Source organism: Platichthys flesus, chromosome 13 (genome assembly GCF_949316205.1).
Source record: "Platichthys flesus chromosome 13, fPlaFle2.1, whole genome shotgun sequence".
Lineage (NCBI taxonomy): Eukaryota > Metazoa > Chordata > Actinopteri > Pleuronectiformes > Pleuronectidae > Platichthys > Platichthys flesus.
The window spans coordinates 2,447,943-2,467,917 of NC_084957.1; the positions used below are offsets into that span (position 1 = coordinate 2,447,943).

The window sequence follows — 19,975 nt, forward strand, 5'->3', positions numbered from 1 at the left end:
TTACAAACAAACTTCAGGATGAACCTGCTTTGCCAATTCATGCTAATAAATCAAATTGTAATGTCCTAAACGTGTATACTTTTGCTCAACTCTGGTGTTATGGATACGGAATAATTTGTCTAACAATAGGAAATTTCTTTAGATTCTTTAAATCCAAAATGAGAGTCGAACACAACCTACAGGCTTGAACAGCGGCTTGTCAGAGGGGGAGGGAGACTTTGCTCGATGTAGGAGAAGGTAAGGAATCACTCCTGCTCCAGGTTTGTGACATCATCCTCCCCACTGCTCACGTCCAGACCAAACAGGGCGATGTGTCTGCTTTTCATTTACTGCTTTAAGTCCCCTGCTCGCCCTCTCCTCCTCTCTCTCTCCTCTCTTTCTCTCTTTTCCTTTCTTTAGGGAAAGGGGGAGGAGGAACAGCGAGGTGGCAGCACTCCAGGAGTTTGGAAGTTTGTCCCATCCCAGTCTTGAACTCAGCACCACAGCTCCTCTGGTTTGAGACTGGAAGGGTGTCTGTCTCTTTCTGTCTCAGCCGTTCCCCCCCCCCCCTTCACTCAGGACCCCTTCCTCTGTAATCAGGGACCTTATCACTGCTCCGCTCAGCCACCGTCCCTCGGGAGGTGCTGGAAAAGCCAGCGAGGGGAATTTACCAGGAGGATAATGACCACAAGTCCAGCTTGCAGGCATTTTACATAAGTGATTTTTCTTTCTTCTCAAAAAACCAATACAGTGGAGCACAACTACTTCAGCTCAGGGTAAGTTTCTAAGTTTGCTATTTTGGAGAAAGTTGCAGAGAAAGATTCTTGCACTCTTGAATTGTCCCACTTCACGACTGTGTTTCTAGTCATAACATGTGAGCCTATGATGGATGTCATAACTACAGTGTTGCACAGAGGTTTTGGATTCTAGCTCATGAATATCAGACAGCATGCGTTCAGCAGCGTGACTGAAGCCTGTACTTTAGTGGTGAGAGGGCAGGAGGTGAGCTGCAGCCAGGCTGAAGTAGGCGTCCTCAGCAATGTCATGCAGCCTGCGTGTTGCATGTGAGTGGAGAGGAGTGCCTGCTCTCCTTTTCTCTCTCAATACGTATTTGCCATGCTACTCTTGTGTTTGACATTCTTGGGATCTGACTCCAGATCAGTGTGGGAGCTGTGTGCCTCTTGTTCGATGCGAGCAGCAACCAGTAGAACCTGAGAACAATCGATTATTTAATTGTTCAGTAGCTCCTTCTTGTGCAAAGTCTTTCAGTGACTCAATCGATCATTCACTTCATTTGCAAAGTCTCCACACACCCCCACCCCGAGAGCTCCAGAGAGGAGTGACTGGACGAATAGATGTTTCCACTGCAGCAGGAGCCAGAACCACACCCTCAGAAACCAGTGCAGCAGTGGAAAAGTGTGAAGAGAGTCTTTTCCATACCAGTGGCCAGATGCACCAGGGGAACCAGAAGGGGTTCAAACCAGTGGGCAAAAAAGATGGACTGTGTGTGTGTGTGTGTGTGTGTGTGTGTGTGTTAGTGGTGGGTTGCAGGGTTTAATGGTCCAGGTGTAAATCATTAATCTTCCACCTCTTCTACAAGACTGCCCAGGCAGCGAGAGGAATCTTTCACTGTGTGCATCTGGGATTTACTGCACAAATTAAGTTGTTTTATTCTTCTGAGTCTCAACATAATGAAATTACAGTGGACATTTCCCATTATTAATAATTCTCCCAGAACTTCTTCTTCCACATAGTTTTGTGTTTGCATGAAATCGGTTGCTTAGACCCAGAAGGGACGAGCTTGGCCCCTGGTGAAGAGCAGAATGGAATTTGGTGTGTGCTCCAGATTTGGTTTTATCTGAAGTATTTAAACATAATTTACTACGAGCTTCAGGACAACGCAGCTCCTCTCGGAACATCTGAGCCCTCCCTGGCAGAGATCCACCGCATTGACTCTCAGGGTTTCAGGAGATGCAGCATTAATCAGGATTTGTATGTTTTATGGCCGTTCACTAGCTCCAGCTCTTTTCTTTTTTCACCCTGATGCAGCACAGATGTCTGCTAGGATGGAACTTTTTTTTTTAAACAGAGGTCTAGTTTCAGAGAAGAAAAAAAAACCCATAGACAATTGCAGAACTATGCACAGGTTGGAGGTCAGCGCACCGTGTACTTGTGGGAGAGGTAGTTTCTGGAGCCAGCTCTGGACGCTCCAAGGTCTCGATTGAGAAAAAAAAGTTCACCCTAGTCTCTGAAATGACCTCATCTTACTAACTGATCCCACTCAGCTGTGAACGATGAATATCGAGTTCCTTCCTACAAGCGTTTTTTTTCATGTGTTGCTTTTATAATAACTAATACTGCACGAGGGTCAAACTGAACATTTGAACTCAGCCCCATTTCCCTTATTGGCCATTGTTCTTGAGCAAACATCTGCTTGGTGCCAGATGTGCTAATACACATCAGCTGTGTGGAACCGCCTACCCACTCCCCCCCCCAACTCTTAACTCCATCATCCACCTTCCTCTCACGTGTGCCTCACATGGCCCGTCGGAGCGTTTACGCCTGAAATCACGGGTCCATACAGTCACGTAACAGATTCCTGCATGCAGAGGATTTCTATGTGAAAGTCTCAGGTGGAGTTTGAAGCCCTGACTGCGTGAAGCCAGCGAGGGGCAGTGTGGAGCTGTCTCTCAGCCTGAAGCAGCTCCACAGCCGCATCCTTTACTGTCTCACTGGTCTCACTCATTTCGGTGGACGGCTTGTAGAGAGAGATTTCTTGTCCACACACAAAAACAACAAGTTCATTGACTGAACGTCTGATATTCACTCCATGTTGCGCTGATGGAGGAGATATCTGGCTCGTTGGTTACTAACTGCTGCAGCATGTTCACCAGCTCCCTCGTTAACTTTATTTGGCTTCTTAACGAGGCCCGGGGGGGGGGGGGGGGGGGGGGGGGCTTCTTCAGTGGGAACGAAGCTGACCAGACAAATTAAACTGAATCTAGATGGAAAAATAAATAAATCATCAATAAATCATTGAGCTGATGGATTCTGGAACAGAAGTGAGGGAGGCTGCCGAGTTCTGCTGATTCATTCTCAGTGGGCGTGTCCCTGCTTTCATTGATAGGCTCAGTAGTCATGTGATCCAAATATCCAACAATATAGATTATATCTGCTTTGGGTTTTTGCTTGATTGATTGATCTGACCTGCAGAGGGTGAACGTGCAGTTGGTAATATCACAATCTGCCACTGAAGCTGATGGAAGCGTGTGCTGCTGTGTGCGTGTGTTTGTTTGTGTGTGTGTGTGCGTATGTTTGTGCGTGTGCGTGTTAGTGTGTGGTCTTCTATAAATGAGTGTGTGAGGTCCAGCTGCCAACATGCTCCAGTTTGCTCATGGGCACCAGCGTGTGGAGCTTAAGGGAAAAAACTAGAAGATGAAAATGGCTCCTCATCTTTGACTCAGGTTGATGATGATGATGTTACACATGTATGGAAACAGGCTAAAGCTTCACAGAGCTCCTGACGATTTTATGTTTATTTGGGCGGATGTGGCTCAGGAGCAGAGACGGTCATCCACTCAGCAGTAGGTGGTTCGATCCCCGGCTCGTCCAGTCTACATCACCAGGTGTCGTTGAGCAAGATACTGAACCGAGGTCCTCCCATGATGTTGGTGGGTGAATGGGTGAAGCACTTTGAGTTGGATTTATATTAATACAGTTTTATAGCTTTCTAAAACCCCTATATTGTTTTAAAAAGATTTTTTTAATGGCCATCATCCATCAGAAGCAGAGACCAAAATGTCACTAACAGCAAACACAAAACAGGAGTCCACTGTGCTGCTCTGTTTTCCTCTATGGCGGCGAAGGGAAACCGTGGTGTTGACACACTGCGCGGCCGGGCCTGGCAAACGTAGCAGAAAAGTGGCTTCTGAGTGACCTGGAGTCACGTGAGCACGAGTGGAGAACACAAACATCTGCCCCACTGTCCAGGGGAGGTTACAGGTCCTCGAAGTGAAGGAGCTGGGGCATTTGGGGCCGGTGACAGCATGTCGTGGAAATATACTTCTCACTGCCAAAGTGGATTCTGGTCAAAGAATATACTGTTCACCTTTCCTTACCGTGTTAAAATGGCTTGCCCAAAAGTATGTGTTTATAAGTGAGGGATTATCAATGAATATCTAGATAATAATGGAATTCATGACCAGTTCATGTTCACAAGTTGACACTGAGCTGCCCCCTCCATAATTTTCAGTTTGTTAATATCCCTCCGCCTTTAAGTGTATTTTCAACATTCCTAAAATGATGTTGTTGATCACACAACTCACACACAAAGGCACTGTTACTCTTCCACTTGCAGACTTTTATTCTCCTGTGCAGCCTGGGATGTAGAATTTGGCCACTGAATAACTGAGTGAGACAAATTCCTGTTTCTTTTCCTTTGAAGTCACTGCTTTATGAACTTGATTCCTAGTTGAAAGACCTCTTTAATAGTATAATATTTGTATTTTTCTATTGACTGGGTTACTGCAGGGAGCATAACATAAACCAAGAGAGCAGACTTACGCCTGGAAGGTTGCTGGTTTGAGGCCCTGTGTGGGTTGGTGCCCTTGAGCAAGATCCTAAACCTCCAACTGCTCAGCGGCCAAACATAGGACAGTGGTTGTATGGGAGTGTATTATTTTGGGGAAAAAAGCAACAAATGTGGCTTTATATATGGTGTTTAAAGACACACACATTGAGTTAAAGACACAACATGACGTTAACATCTTCTCCACTTTACACAAACTCCCTGTGACTCTATGTTCCATTGAAGAAGCTCCTGACAACAGATGAACGGGACATTGTACACTGTAGAAAAAGCTCATTCAGTTCAAATAAAGTAGACTCACCGATTAGGGAGAAATGATGCAAACACAACTTTCCGTCCCTCCCTCCTGAGCCCAGAGGAACCGACTCTACGTCTTATAACCGTTACTTTCCATCATTTAGATTTCACCATTTACAGGCTGTGTTTACCATCTCACTGCGTTTTACTTCTCAGAATCCCTTTTATAAGTCTGTGTTTATTTGCGTTGGTGAAACCCTGATTGCAGAATGACACGTCTGCCAGATCCCAGCTGGAGGTTTTTGGTGGATTTGGGTGGCATTGGTTTTTTCTCACATTTCAGTTTTACAGTTTTCGGTTTGCGTCAGTGTGTTGAAATGCTCGAGTTCTCCAGCTCAGGCAGCGTTAACGAGCTGCTGGATCCATGGAGTCACTTCAGGTGCTCTCACATGTTACAGATTAGCTGTGTGTGCATGTGTACGCACTTAGTGAGGACTGATGTGAGTTGGAGACACAGAAAGAGAAAATTGGTGACGACAACCCCATCGCTTCTCTTTGGGCTAAGGAACAATCATGATTGTGTGTGTGTGTGTGTGTGTGTGTGTGTGTCTGTGTATACACTTTGAGAATGATTTGGCATCAGTTTTTGATAGCAAGTCATGAATGAACAACTTTGCTTTAAAAACAATTCAGTGCTGGCTAATACAGTTGAGGTTACATTATTAAATTCAATTTGATTTGGAAGATTTCCTCTGAGGTTAAATAGCTGAACTCAAAAGGTTGTTTTTATTTTCTCAACTTGACGCCCTGACTCAACACCATCAGATCGGTGCTGGGCCGCCTTCCCTTCAGTTCCTGAGACATTACTGAAGAATCTGAAATGAAAATACCCCCCCCCCCCCCCCCCCATCCATCCCCCTGCGCTGTCAAACAGGACTTTGCAGACCAACAAGGTAACACTTATTTTGTGAGGTGGAAAGTTCAGTCCGTGCCGAGCAGAGTTAATTACTACTGCACACTGGCTGGTCGTTTTAACAGGTGGTTCTGATCAGTACCACCGCTGTCCCTCCCGGGCTTGCACTGATGTCCTCAGGTCAAACAGGCTGTGGGCATGAAAGGGTTCAAATAAGGTTAAAACAAGGATTTAAACAATTAAGAGGTCAGGTTTTGAAATGGCACCTCTTTGCTTGTTCATCATCATCTTGTAATTTGGACAAGGGGAACAAGCTCTCCTCTGCCTGGTGATAATGTGATGTAGTGAAATGGTTTGATAGGCAACTAAGTTGTTTTCACACTGCAGTAGTTACACTGCTCATCTTTCTCTTATGTGTTGTGTGGAAGATTGAATGTTTACCTCTAAGCTAAATATGGTCGGGCTAAATTTGTGAGTGCATTGTTTCATTCCAAAAGGGAAAAATCCCTGCAAAGATAAACGTAACCAAACTGCTCCAACAGCCCAAACTCCATGTGAATATGAGTTGAAAACCTTAAAGCAGGTTTTTTGTTGTTTTTCATTTCACAGGCGTGGCCTCTTCTCTCCTCTGAAGATGAGGCGGCACCGGTTGTTACCGCTCTGTGCGCTTCTGGGCGTCCTGTTCGCAGGATTCCTCCCAAAACTCGATGCTCAGGAAGGTAAGTTATACCAAGTTAATCTCAGCAGTGTGACCATTTTGCAGAGGATCTCTCTCTATTTTCAGCAAAGCTTAATAGGATATGAATGTGTCGGTAAAATATTTAATCTGCATCTGCACCTGTTTGAATTTATGGTTATTCTAACTGAACAAAAACATGTACAAAGTGTAGAATGTATTTTTTTTTCTTCACTCCGATGAGCATTGGTGGTGAAGTTAATAGATTGAATACTATGATATTAAATGTTATTTAAAAAACAGTGTATCTCAGTGAGAAAGAAACATTTAAATGAGATCCCAGAAGCGCAGTTCCAAGTCCAGTCGGATGCTTTTGATAAACAAACAGAATGATTCTGTCAAAGCTAGAATTTCATGTAAAACCATGATAGTTATATTCATGTTTTGGTACTAAAACAATGTTTTGGTACAAAACGCGAAGCATCTTTTCCCCTGGTCTTTGATTCTGTCCTCTACACACTCTCTTTTGAAGATTGTGCACAAGGGTTGGCAGCAGATGTATACTTTCTAGTGGATTCATCCTGGAGTATTGGAAAGGAGAACTATGAGCATGTCAGACATTTTCTATACAGCTTGATACAATCGCTGCACCAGGTTGGAGAGGACAGGTTTAAATTTGCCCTTGTGCAGTACAATACCAGGCCTGAGACTGAGTTCCAGCTCAACCGCTACCCAACAACACAGGGTGTCCTGGCACACATCAAGCATATGTCTTATCGTGGTGGGGGAACCCGCACTGGCCTGGGCCTGGAATTCTTGATACGTACACACTTGACCACGGCATCGGGCAGCCGTGCTGCTGAAGGCGTGGCGCAGGTGGTGGTGGTGCTAACAGACGGGCGATCCCAGGATGACGTGCTGGAGCCGGCTCAGGTCCTGCGGATGGCAGGCGTGGAGGTGTTTGCAGTTGGAGTTCAGGATGCAGTGGAGTCGGAGCTCAGGGAGATGGCTAGTCGGCCTCATGACACTCATGTTTTCAGTGTAGATTCATTCCTCTCCTTGCGGGACATAACCCAAGATTTAGTAGTGGGTCTTTGTGGCGCAGTGGCCCAGTCATGGGGGGCTCCGGTGGCAAATGAGGCCCCTGTGGCTGGAGGAGGGACAGGTAATGAAATGGGACCAGTGTCACTACTATACTAATATGTGAACATGTGCAGCGAGATGCTGCATATGTGGTCACGTCTGGAATTTATCATTAACACATTATAACATGTTTTTTTTTAACCACAATAACTTTTCACTACCCACCTGCAGAATTAACATCACGTGGTTTGTCTTAGGACATTCACTGTACCCCTAATACTTTACAAATCACAGTAAGACTTGCATGTGATTGAAACACCTTCTGCATCTTAGAGTGTTCACGTTGTTATCCAGGGACATATATGCTGTGTAAGGTCACATCAAATGTGGATTCAGTAAATCATATTTGAAGCTTTATGAATATTCCTTCCGAGATGCTGTTAAAACTGATAATTAATAAAGTTGTGTAGGTATCAGCAATAATCTTACTCCAGCTTTTAGACACACATTTCTCCAGCTGTAGGTGAGAGTACACATTTAGACACAGCAGCAGAATAAAATGATAAAATGGATTAAACAACATCTCAGATTAAAAACATTCTTTGAAGAAAAGGATGATCTCAAAGATTAATACTCTAAAAAAACTAAAAAAAACTCACTCAAAATCAATGAGCTTTTAACAATAGCTAACCAAGCACCACTGCTTACATGTCTTGCATATGTATGTTTGTCTTAATCAGTCACAATGTCTATTTGTGTGAAATATATATGCAATATTGTGTATTTGAAACAGTGATGAACCTGCCTGGATCCATCTTTGACACTGCTACAGAAGAAGTACTTGGAGAATGCTCTTATACACAGATTTCTATAAATCATGTCCATTATATTGAATGAGAAGAAGAAGAGTCCAGTATTAACATTCTCCAGTACAGCAAACTGTCAGCACCAAGGATGGACCACAGGGTCATGACCGGTCGTTATATCTGAGGTCCATAACAAGAGTCTGCATGGGATGGCTGAACTCAGTGGAGGTCATACGAAGGACAAGTCCTTCAGTCACAGTGAAACTTCCTTTGGCCATTTGTCACAATTACTGTGACAATCAATATTTATGTTTGATTCCATTGGTTTCATATTGTGCCAGAGTGCTAATCTGCCTCTGCGTTACAAAGCTGTTATACTGCTTATAACCAACAAAAATTGCTTTTACGTCATTGTTTATTTAGAGGTTCAAACAAAACACCACACCACTTGAAACTCATCCCAAAAAGATTGTGCGATTGGCCAGAAACATCGCACATTACATTTGACAGCAATCCTAAGAAAACAGCTCAGCATCACTTCAGGAAGTCTCCCTGGTTCAGCCTACATGCAGTATGATGTGTTTTTCACTGTTTTTTGTTGTGATTATTTGTTCACTCTATACATCACTTGACGTTGACATGCTAGCACGAGTTCTCTGATTTAATTCTTTCTCTCTGTCCCACCATGTTAACGCTTTCACAAGTTCCATTTTGTTGTGTTCTCTCTTTCTCTCCTTAAAGCACAAGATTCAGCCGACCTAGTAATCTTAATTGATGGATCACAGAACGTTGGAGCGGCGAACTTCCCCTTTGTTCGTGATTTGGTTTTGAGAATCATTGAGCGCCTTGATGTGGGCAGGGACACCGTTCGGGTGGCCTTGGCCCTATACAACTCCAACCCAGAGATAAAGTTCTATCTAAATAGCTATGAGAGCAAATCGTCAGTCCTGGAAGCCGTGAAGGGCCTTGCCTACTCAGGGGGCGACGAATCTAACCTTGGGGCTGCCTTGGAGGAAGTGGCCGAGAGCCTATTGGGCGAATCAGCTGGGGGCAGGGCAGATGAGGGTGTGCCCCAGATGCTGGTGGTTATAAGTGCTGGGCCATCCACAGACGATACTGGTGCTGGTGACCGGGCCCTTAAGAGGGCTGGCGTCATCACGTTCGGCGTGACGATTGGTGACACCGCCACTGCAGATCTGGAAGTAGTAGCTACAGACAAAACTTTTGTCCTGTTGGCCCCTGATTTCAGAGCAGTGGCAAACATGGGTGACCAGCTGCTCCCATACATTAACGGGGTGGTCCAGCGCACCATTATAGTTCATACTGACTTCACAGAAGGTATGTAGCTCCTCTGTAAATGTTGATGGGGCACTGTGGTTTTGAAACGGGAATAAATCAATTGCATGAACTCATAATTCATATAATTTATTGTACAAGGTAAGATATGTTTGTGCTTAACATTAAATTGCTTTATTTTCAATCGCGATTGGAGCTTTTGACGGGGGGTAATAAAAAAGTTAAAGTGAGAATTAAGAACTCTGTGTTCTGAGCTGAAATATTTTTTAAATTTAAATTAAAAGATATATAAGTTTGGTTATTCATTATGGAGAGTTTAAATTCTTATTTCAGGCGTAACTGTTTATACCAAAACATCCATAAAATAAATTAATTTACATGATGAAACATTTAGAAGGCATCACTTTTTTTTGCTAGTATGTCTGTATTAGGTAACACACATCCCGATTGATTGAATACAAACACAAAATATAGATCTAATGACAGAAAATCCTTGGTAGCATATGTTAGCTCAATATTCACAGATTTATTAACATTTATTGTCTAAAACTTTGTTTTTATTCTCAATCATGTGGAATTCTTCCTTTCTTTTTAGTCTTGGTAGTCGGAAAACGGGACATCATTTTCCTCATCGACAGTACCATGGGTGCAACGCTAATCAACTCTGTTCGCGAATTCATCAAGCGGTTTATCGACCGCATGCCAATTGGTCCCGATGATGTTCAAGTGGGCGTGGCCATGTTCAGCAATAACCCTCGCCTCGAGATAGATCTCAACTCCTATGGATCCAGAGATGCCTTGATTACCGGCTTGGGCTCAATCAAACCAAGACCTGGACAGAGTGTCAATATTGGAGCAGCTTTGGACTTTGTGCGAACCCGAATGATAGTCCCTGAGAAGGGCAGTCGTATTCAACAGGGGATACCGCAACTTTTACTGCTGTTGACCAGTAAAAAGTCCAGTGACAGTGTGGAAACACCTGCCAGGGAATTGCAAAAAATGGGTGTCCTGACCCTGGCCGCAGGCTCCAAGGCTGCTGACGAGCAGGAACTGAAGCAGATTGCCTTCACTGAGAGCATCGTGTTCATGCTGAGGGACTTCCGTGGACTGCTTCGCCCACCCATCCCAGATCCAATCATTGGTGCACTCTCCACTCTAGCTGGGGTGGTTGTGACTGAAGTACCAACAGAGCCAGGTGTTGTATTCCAATCATATCGCTTACATTTCAAGGAAAACAAATGCAGTATTTAAAAAAAAATTATCTGTGATGTGTGAAATTGCTGATTAGAGTCAACCCTACTGAACACAAAGGGAGATTTTGAAACATCAACAACAACAATTTGGTAACAAATGCACCATGATACAACAAGAGGATTGGCTTTGCAATTTTGAAAGTTATACAGTGGAGATATCTTGCAATGCATTGACAGAGTGGTAGATATTTGCTGATGATAATGATGGAAGTATAAATGTCCACCACAAAACACTAAAGGACGATTTTGCAGCAAATGTTGAGTCGGATTCCCCAAAAATTAACCAAATGATTACATCCTGTTGAGATATTAGCAGCAAGGAGCAAATTACATTCAGTTGGTGTTAAACATGAGACATCGTATTACAAATGAGTGATTCTTTGTTTCTTGTGCTTTTTCCTCAGTGGTGGAGATAACCACAGTGCAGACTCAAAGAGTGATCAGAGACATTGTCTTCCTTGTGGATGGCTCAAACTACATCGGCAATACTAACTGGCCCTATGTGAGAGACTTCATGATCAATGTGGTCAACCAGTTAGATGTACGCCCTGACAGGGTCCAGATTGGCCTTGTGCAGTTTGCTAGAGATCCAAGAATTGAATTCTACCTGAACAGCTACAACAACAGAGGAGATGTTGTGAATAAAATCTCTCAACTCAGGCTGACTGGAGGCACAGTTTTGAATACAGGAGCTGCCATGAACCATGCCCTCGCCAAAATGTTTTCGGCCTCAGCCGGGTCACGCAAGAGGCAAGGAGTCCAGCAGGTGTTGGTTCTGATCACAGGTGGTCCATCCCAGGATGAGGTCAAGAGCGTAGCTGATAAGGCGGCTCTGGAAAGAGTTTTGACCTTCACGGTCAGTTCTGGGCAAGCAGATGACACCCTCCTGAGATCAGTGGCCTTTGTTCCAGATTTGGCTTATCATGACAGTAGCTTCTCTACTTTACCAGCTATGGCAGAAGTCATCATGCCAAAGTTGATAACAGTGGTTGGCGATACAGATGTGACCTATATAGAGGAAACAGAAGAACCTGGTGAGTCTATTTCAATATAATAAATGTTTAGATAAATTACATGAATGTAATGTCAGAATAGCAAACTGTAATGAAACGCTTCTTTAGTAAGAGTTAATTTTGTTCTCCCCTAGTTACTGTTCCGGGAATGGAAAGGGATGTTGCCTTCCTCATTGATGGCACAGACAATGTTCGAGCAGACTTTGCCTACGTCCGGGATTTTATAATTAAAGTAATTGAACCACTCGACATTGCGCAAGACAGGGTAAGAATTTCAGTGGTTCAACATAGTGAGAGGCCAACCGCAAGTTTTTACCTAAACACTTATCAAAACAAAGAGGAGGTGATAAGAGCTGTCAACTCTTTGGCACCCGCTGGTGGACGAAGTCTCAACACAGGCGCTGCTCTAAGATTCATGAAGGACATCGTCATGTCTGAAGCGAACGGCAGCCGAGCTAAGCGAAACGTCCCTCAGTTTCTCATCGTTTTGACTGGAGGCAGGTCCAGGGACAATGTGAAAGAGCCTGCTGGTGAACTGAAGACAGAGGGAGTCGTACCATTTGGTGTTGGTGTCAAGGATGCAGACCCAAGGCAGATTCAGGACATTTCACACAACCCTTCCTTTGCCTTCAATGTGAAGGAATTCAGTGAGCTTAGCACTGTACCACAAAAGCTCAATAACTACGTGAGCCTCCCCAGGGAACAGCTTACCGTTGTCCTGCAGCAAGGTAAGACAAATCTAGATTCCTATTTGCACGTTGCTGTTTTGATGGCTGTTTTTGTGCTGTATCATGATAACTCGGTCTCTTATTTATGTCTTAGAACAAAGTGATGCTGTAAAAAGAGATTTTGTGTTCCTACTGGATGGCTCTGATAACACACAAGATGGATTCCCAGATATAAAACTCTTTATTAAGAGCATAGTGGAGAGCATCTCTGTCAGTGAGGGCCAAGACAGAGTATCTGTTGTTCAGTTTGCTGATAACCCCAAGGTCAGCTTTTATCTAAATTCTCACAAGACAAAGACTGACATCCTAAATGCCATTGGAAATTTAAGGCACAGGGGAGGAAGGCGCCTTAACATTGGGGAAGCTCTCCAGTTTGTGAGGCACAGTGTCTTCACTTCCTCCAGGGGCAGTAGAAGACTGGAAGGAGTTCCCCAAATTTTAATTCTTCTAAGTAGCAAACCATCTACTGATAATGTAAGAGGCCCAGCCTTTGCTCTTAAAGAGCATGAAATTGTGTCAGTGGGAGTTGGAGTGGGAGATGCCAGTCTTTCAGAGCTGGAAACAATTGCCTTCAAACCTGGTTTTACATTCAAGGTAACTGGTTTTTCCAAGTTGCCCTCAATCCAATCACAACTCGTTGCTACACTCAACATAAACATAGGAACTCAGGAAACCGAGACTGGAATCTCGGATTTAGTAGGTAAGATTCCAGTATTACTTTTAATTGATGATAAGATGAATAATTACTTATTTGGTGCATCATTCAATTGCATTATATTTATAGATCTTTTTGAGAAATGTTTTTTTTTTTAATTATTATTAGTATTCTCTCAACATCTCCTGACTGCAAGTCTCTTCTATACTTCTTTCTAATTATTTTCTTTAATGATCCTTTGAAGACCGATCAATATGTGCCACATCTTTTTGACTAAAGGATGGTTCTTTGGCAGTTCTACAGGTCATCTCTTTTTGGGGCTCAGATTTTGTCTTTTTGTCTGAGCTTCTCACTTTCTCATGCTCATGAATAAGCATGAGTATAAAAATGTCTTTAACGTGCAGTCCGTGAATTCTTTCTTTCTTTCTGCACATGTATCATCTTGTTGATGCAGGGAGCGAAAAGAGGGACATAGTGTTTCTCCTTGATGGTTCAGATGGCTCCAGAAACGGACTTCCTGCTTTTCGAGAATTCATCAGAAGAACGGCCGAAAAGCTAGACATTGATGAAGATAAGGTTCGAGTGGCAGTTGTATTGTACAGCAACAACGCGACAGTTTACTTCGACCTAAAAACTCACAGATCCAAAAAGGCCATCATCTATGCTGTGAGAAGTCTTCGCCATAAAGGAGGAAGACCTCGGAACACCGGGGATGCTCTACAGTTTGTGCAAGACCATGTTTTCACGGAATCATCCGGGAGTAGAAGACTAGACGATGTCCCTCAGATTCTGTTTTTACTTACTGGAGGCAAATCCAATGATGATGTGACCAGAGCTGCATCAGACCTAAAACAAAATGGTGTTCTATCTTTTGCCATTGGAATGAAAGATGCTAAACAACAGGAGCTTCATAAAATTGCCTTCTCATCTAGATTCCTTTTCAACCTGCCTGTCTTTGGTGAACTTCTGTCCATTCAGCCGGAGATTGCTGCATTTCTCCAGTCAAAAATATCAATTGAGCCTCCTACTGTTGTAGGTAAGAAGTGTCCCTGATTCGTGGTTGGATCATACTCCTGCTTTACTGCAGGTCTTTCATAGTTTGAACCGAAATGAAACTGCATCCTCCTCTGATGAATACCAGTCAATCAGTTTCATGTTCCTCAAACTACCTCCACTTGATGATGATGCTTTTTGTTTTGCGGCTATCATCCTTTTTCTTTACATATCTTGGAGAGTCTTTTGTGACAGCCACATATCAAATGTCATTTCTTTCAGCTATTCTTAAGCTCTTACTTGAGCCAATGATAATGACATCATTGATGAATCCTCATAATTTCAGAATACTGAAATCGTTTTTTATCAGCTTCTCCATCTTTCATTTGTGAAAGAGGAATATGCGTCTTGTAGTTTTCCTCAATCTTTCTTTTCTTTCTTCTGGCATCTAACACCTTGCTTGCAGTAATTAGTTTGCATTACAATTACTCTGTCTTTACCAACCTTCTAAAGTGTAATTATTGCAACACTGCTGATTGTCGGGTTATTAAACAAGGTTTTCCTGTTCTTTTCTAGTTGAATTAGAGTCCCCACAGAGAGACATAGTCTTTCTATTGGATGGGTCAGAAGGCACACAAAGAGATTTCCCAGCAATGAAAACTGTTGTGCAAAGAGTGGTAGAAACCCTCAGTATTGGTGAGAACAAAGATCGTGTTTCTGTGGTCCAGTATAGCAGCGATCCACGGACACATTTCAATTTAAACACTTACATGGAAAAAGAAGATGTCCTCAATGCTCTCCAGGAGTTGACCCACAAAGGGGGGAGTCCACTCAACACAGGCGCAGCTCTAGAGTATGTGAGAAAAAATGCTTTTACTGACTCCTCCGGGAGTCGGCATCAAGAAGGTATCCCTCAGATATTGATTCTGCTGACTGGCGGAAGATCTCGAGATGATGTTGCAAGTGCAGCTGTGGCTCTAAAACAGGGACAAATTGTTCCTTTCTGTATTGGCACCAGAAGTGCAGACATACTGGAGCTCCAAGTGATTGCACATAATCCTTCCTATGCTTTTTCTGTGCCTCAATTTGATGATATTGGGAGCATCCAACAACAACTTGTGTCATTTGTGAGAAGGGTGCCTCGACAGCAGCCAAGACTAAAACCACATAATGTATTAGGTAAGACTATCCATCTATCTGTCTTTCTGTCTGTCTGTCTGTCTGTCTGTCTGTCTGTCTATCTATCTATCTATCTATCTATCATAACTTTATGTGAAACTAACTGAGCATTATCTTTGTGTTTGTGAAAGGATCTGCAGACCAAAATGAATCCATTCAGCGTGATATTGTATTCTTATTGGATTCTTCAGATGAAATGCAAAATGAATTTCAGCCAATGCTTGGCTTTGTTGAGAGGATGGTAGCGAAACTTAATGTGGACGAGAGCAATGACCGCGTCTCAGTCGTGCAATACAACAGGGAACCTTCTGTCGAATTTCTTCTGAACACATACACAACTCTGCAAAATGTTATGGCCAATGTGCAAAGTCTGAGACATAAAGGAGGCAAACCCCTCAATACTGGTGCAGCCCTCCAGTATGTCAAGGATCATGTTTTCACAGCCTCTTCTGGAAGTCGACATCAACAGGGTGTTCCTCAGATATTGGTTCTCTTCACTGGTGGACGCTCCAGTGATGATGTCAGAAATGCGGTAGAACAGTTGAAAGGATTTGGCGTGATGGTGTTTGTGGTCGGGACAAAGAACGCAGATATCCTTGACATTCAGACTATTTCACAGGAGTCCGGTCGGGCTTTCTTTGCAGCAGATTCCAGTGATCTTTTAGGAATTGAACAACAAATATTTACTGCTACCAAGACGGGTGAACTTCCTGCTCTCACACCAGGATCACATGGTAAGACAAGACAAGGTACAGCATGCACCGTGCATTGTCTGACTGATGTAGATCATTTATTTTTAATTTCAATTAAGGTTGAATTACAGACAGTTACGGACTCATACCTATTTGTAGCTGTTGGATCCATTGGCCATCAGATCACAAACACATTGGACTGTGAAGTGAATTTGAACCGTGGGAACAAAACTTGTTAGTTTATTATGACAAAAGAAAAAAAGATTAGCTTCTTTTGCAGTAAAAGGTTGTTTTTAATAAATTCTTGCAGAAACGTCCAATTATTATTGGGCTATTTCTTGAGATTCATCATTTCTGACCATTTCATTAGAAGTAGTTACACACCAAACTTTGTGATTTGGTCTTAAGTACTGTTATAGGCTCATAGAGACAGTTATAGATGCAGGATTATTAAACATTTGCAGGAATAAAGCACTTTCATCACAAATTAGATCATCAACCGGTTTCTTTAAATGTTCCTGTGATTACAGATCCCAGCAGAAGAGATGTTGTATTTTTGCTTGATGGTTCTGATGATTCTCAGCAAGGCTTCCAGGATATTAAAGACTTTGTGCAGAGAGTGGTGGCAGACCTAAACGTCAATGCAAACAAAGATCATGTGGCTGTGGTTCAGTATAGTAACACGGCACAAATGAATTTTGACCTGAGACATTACTCAGCAGAGGAGGATGTGCTTGATGCAGTAAGACGTCTAAATCATAAAGGTGGTTCTCCTCACAACATTGGAGCAGCTCTAGAGTATGTGAGGGAACATGCCTTTACTCCAGAGTCAGGAAGTAGACTCCTGGAGAGAGTTCCACAGATACTCATACTTGTGAGTGGTGAAAGATCTGGAGACGACATAAGAACCTCAGTGAGAATGCTGAGAGAGATTGGTGTCATCGCAATTACCATTGGAACAACCAATGCAGACACCCTAGAGCTTCAAACAATATCTCATGAACCCAAATACTCACTCTCTGTCACTGATTATGAGGAACTTCCTTCTGCTGCACGGGATATATTATCATTGTTGAAGGAGGCTTCCCCCAATACAGAGCAAATTGCTCCTGCTAAGGATTTTGGTAAGATGAATAGTTTCTACCTTTTCACTTAAAACATTGTTTAGTAAATAAAATTAAAAGAGGAATCATAGTTGACTGTATCAGAGCTGCTTACCTGTTACATGCACAAAATCGCATTGTCTCTGTTTCCAAATTTGTCATCTTTGTTGCAGATTCAAAGAAAAACGATATTGTTTTTCTTGTTGATGGATCATATGACTCTCGAAGTGGTTTCGAAGAGATTCGAGCTTTTGTAGAAAAAACAGTTGAAAGTTTAAATCTCAGGGAGAACAGAGACCAAGTGGCTTTTGTACAATACAGCCGTGATGCCACAGCCAATTTCTACTTGAACTCCTATGCATCCAAGAATGATGTGCTCAGTTCCATTCGGACAATGAGGCACAAGTTGGGACGTCCCCTCAATATTGGCAAAGCATTGGCTTTTGTCAGAGACAACGTCTTTGCTGCTTCAGTCGGAGGCAGACATGCAGAATCAGTCCCTCAGTATCTGTATGTGTTCAGTGGTGGGCGATCAGGGGATGATGTCAGAGGACCAGCACAGTCACTCAAAGAAAATGGAATAAAGACTTTTAGTTTTGGAACAAAGAATTCTGATACATTGGAAATGCAAACCATCTCTTTCACACCAGCACATTATTTCCCTGTGACAAACTTTAACAACCTGCAAAGCATACACTCATCAGTGGAAGCAACTTTGAGGGGCACTCAAGAAACGACTGAATTCCCAACCGTTATTGGTAAGAAGTATAACTATTAAATTGAGCTTAACATTTTAGAGATGTGAACCTAAAAGTTGTATTATTATATATCACAGGTATATTAAAAAGGTTTCTTTCAACAGTAAAGATGTAGTGTTGTAAAATGTTTGTTTGTATCCATTTCAGACACTTCCACAATTGCAAAATTAGATCTTCAGAATGCAGATATTGTTTTTCTCTTGGAGGGATCTGATGAAATGCGAGCGAGTGAAAAAACTATTTTGGACTTTGTCAGAGATTTTGTAAAGCCATTGGAAATTGGTCCCAGCAAAGTACAAGTTGCTTTGATTCAGTACAGCACAGAGCCCACTGCTGATTTTCACCTGAACACGTACTCACTGAAAGACAACATCATAAGTCATTTAAGTAATCTCAAACTGAGAGGAGGTGTCACCACGAACACCGGTGGAGCTCTTGATTATGTGAAGAGCACTGTGTTGTCTGCTTCATCTGGAAGCAGAGCCCGGCAGGGAGTCCCACAGATACTGATTCTCTTAAGAGGGAGAAAGTCAGAAGACGACCTCTTTGGTCCAGTGGAGAGACTGAGAAAGGCTGGAATTGTACTTTTCAGTGTCTGGGTAAAGAATGCAGACAGACAGGAGATGGATCAATTGGCTCAAAGTTCAACGGAACAGTATTTTATCAAGGAGAAGTCTGACTTCCCTCTTTTGAGTGAGCAGTTGCTCTCAGCCATTGCATCTCACAAAGGCACATCCAGCACTGGTGTAGGTGAGTGACAATAAGTATTATTAAATACTTTTGTGTGTGTAAACCATACAAACTACATTCCAGTTCAGTGGTAATCCCATATCCGTCAAATTATATGATTACGTAATCATGTGATTGTTTTCTAGGTTCAAGGTCCAGCATGACTAGAGACATTGTCTTTCTCGTTGATGGATCTGATGATGTCGGAAGCAGATTCTCTGCTATACGGGAATTTGTTGCAAAAATGGTTGACAGCTTTGACCTGGACCAAGGAAAAGATAAAGTCGCTGTTGTACAATACAGCAACAATCCTGAGCTCAATTTCAATTTGAATACTTACAATACAAGAGAGGAGGTTTTTAATCATGTCACAAGCCTAAAACCAAAAGGTGGAAGGCCCCAGTATATTGGAAAAGCACTGCAGTTTGTACGGGATAATGTCTTTGTTCCAAATGCAGGGAGTCGACGTAATGAAGGTGCCAAACAAATACTTATTGTATTTGCTGGTGGAAGATCTAAAGATTCCCCTCGTGGCCCAGCAAGTATGCTCAAGGCTGCAGGGATTGTCACTTTTGCAGTTGGATCAAGATTGTCAAATTCAGCTGAACTGCAAGTCATTTCCTCTGAGCCAAATTATACTTATTCAATTTCTGACTTTGTTAGTCTCCCTCGTATACAACAAAATTTGATGAGTCATCTTAATCAAGTGGGAGTTGAGGAGGAAACTGAAGGAGGTAAGAAGTCAGAATATTTGAATAATCATTCAGATGAAAAACCTATGGTTGATTGACATTTTAAATCTACTGTATTTTTATCGATCCCATTTATTTTCATTGACAGTGCAAAATGATGATAAAGGAAGAGACATAGTTTTTCTTTTGGATGGATCCGACTCAACCAGAAATGCATTTTCAGCCATTCAGGATTTTCTGTACACCATAATTGAAAGATTTGAAATCGGACTGAAGAAAGACAGAGTTGCTGTGATTCAGTTCAGCAATTTGACACAAGCAGAATTCTTTTTGAATTCATTCACGAGGAGGGAAGATGTTCTTACAGCTGTCAGAAGACTCTCACACAAAGGCGGAAGACCCCTCAACACTGGAATAGCCCTCCAGTATTTGAGGGATAATGTCTTAACAGCCTCTGCAGGAAGCAGGCGCCTGGAAGGAGTTCCACAGATGCTAATATTGCTAAGTGGTGGAAGGTCTTTTGACAGTGTTGATGCACCAGCCTCTGCTCTCAAACAGCAGGGTGTCTTTGTAATTGGCATTGGAACAAGCAGCTCTGACAT

General features: G+C 42.7%; 1 protein-coding gene across 4 annotated transcripts in view; it reads left to right on the forward strand.

Annotated features, from left to right (window-relative positions):
- Positions 1-540: 540 nt before the first annotated feature.
- LOC133967119 (collagen alpha-3(VI) chain-like) overlaps positions 541-19,975 on the forward strand; it is a 58,339-nt gene continuing 38,904 nt past the window's right edge. For 2 of the 4 annotated variants that reach the window (XM_062402353.1, XM_062402354.1), the window contains exons 1-7: positions 541-755; positions 6,327-6,436; positions 6,926-7,558; positions 9,024-9,620; positions 10,174-10,773; positions 11,236-11,865; positions 11,979-12,572. In XM_062402353.1, coding sequence (XP_062258337.1) covers positions 6,352-6,436; positions 6,926-7,558; positions 9,024-9,620; positions 10,174-10,773; positions 11,236-11,865; positions 11,979-12,572 — 3,139 coding nt within the window. In that variant the 5' untranslated portion in view covers positions 541-755; positions 6,327-6,351. The remainder of the gene's footprint in view (positions 756-6,326; positions 6,437-6,925; positions 7,559-9,023; positions 9,621-10,173; positions 10,774-11,235; positions 11,866-11,978; positions 12,573-19,975) is intronic. The other 2 variants (XM_062402356.1, XM_062402357.1) reach the window with 2 other exon arrangements.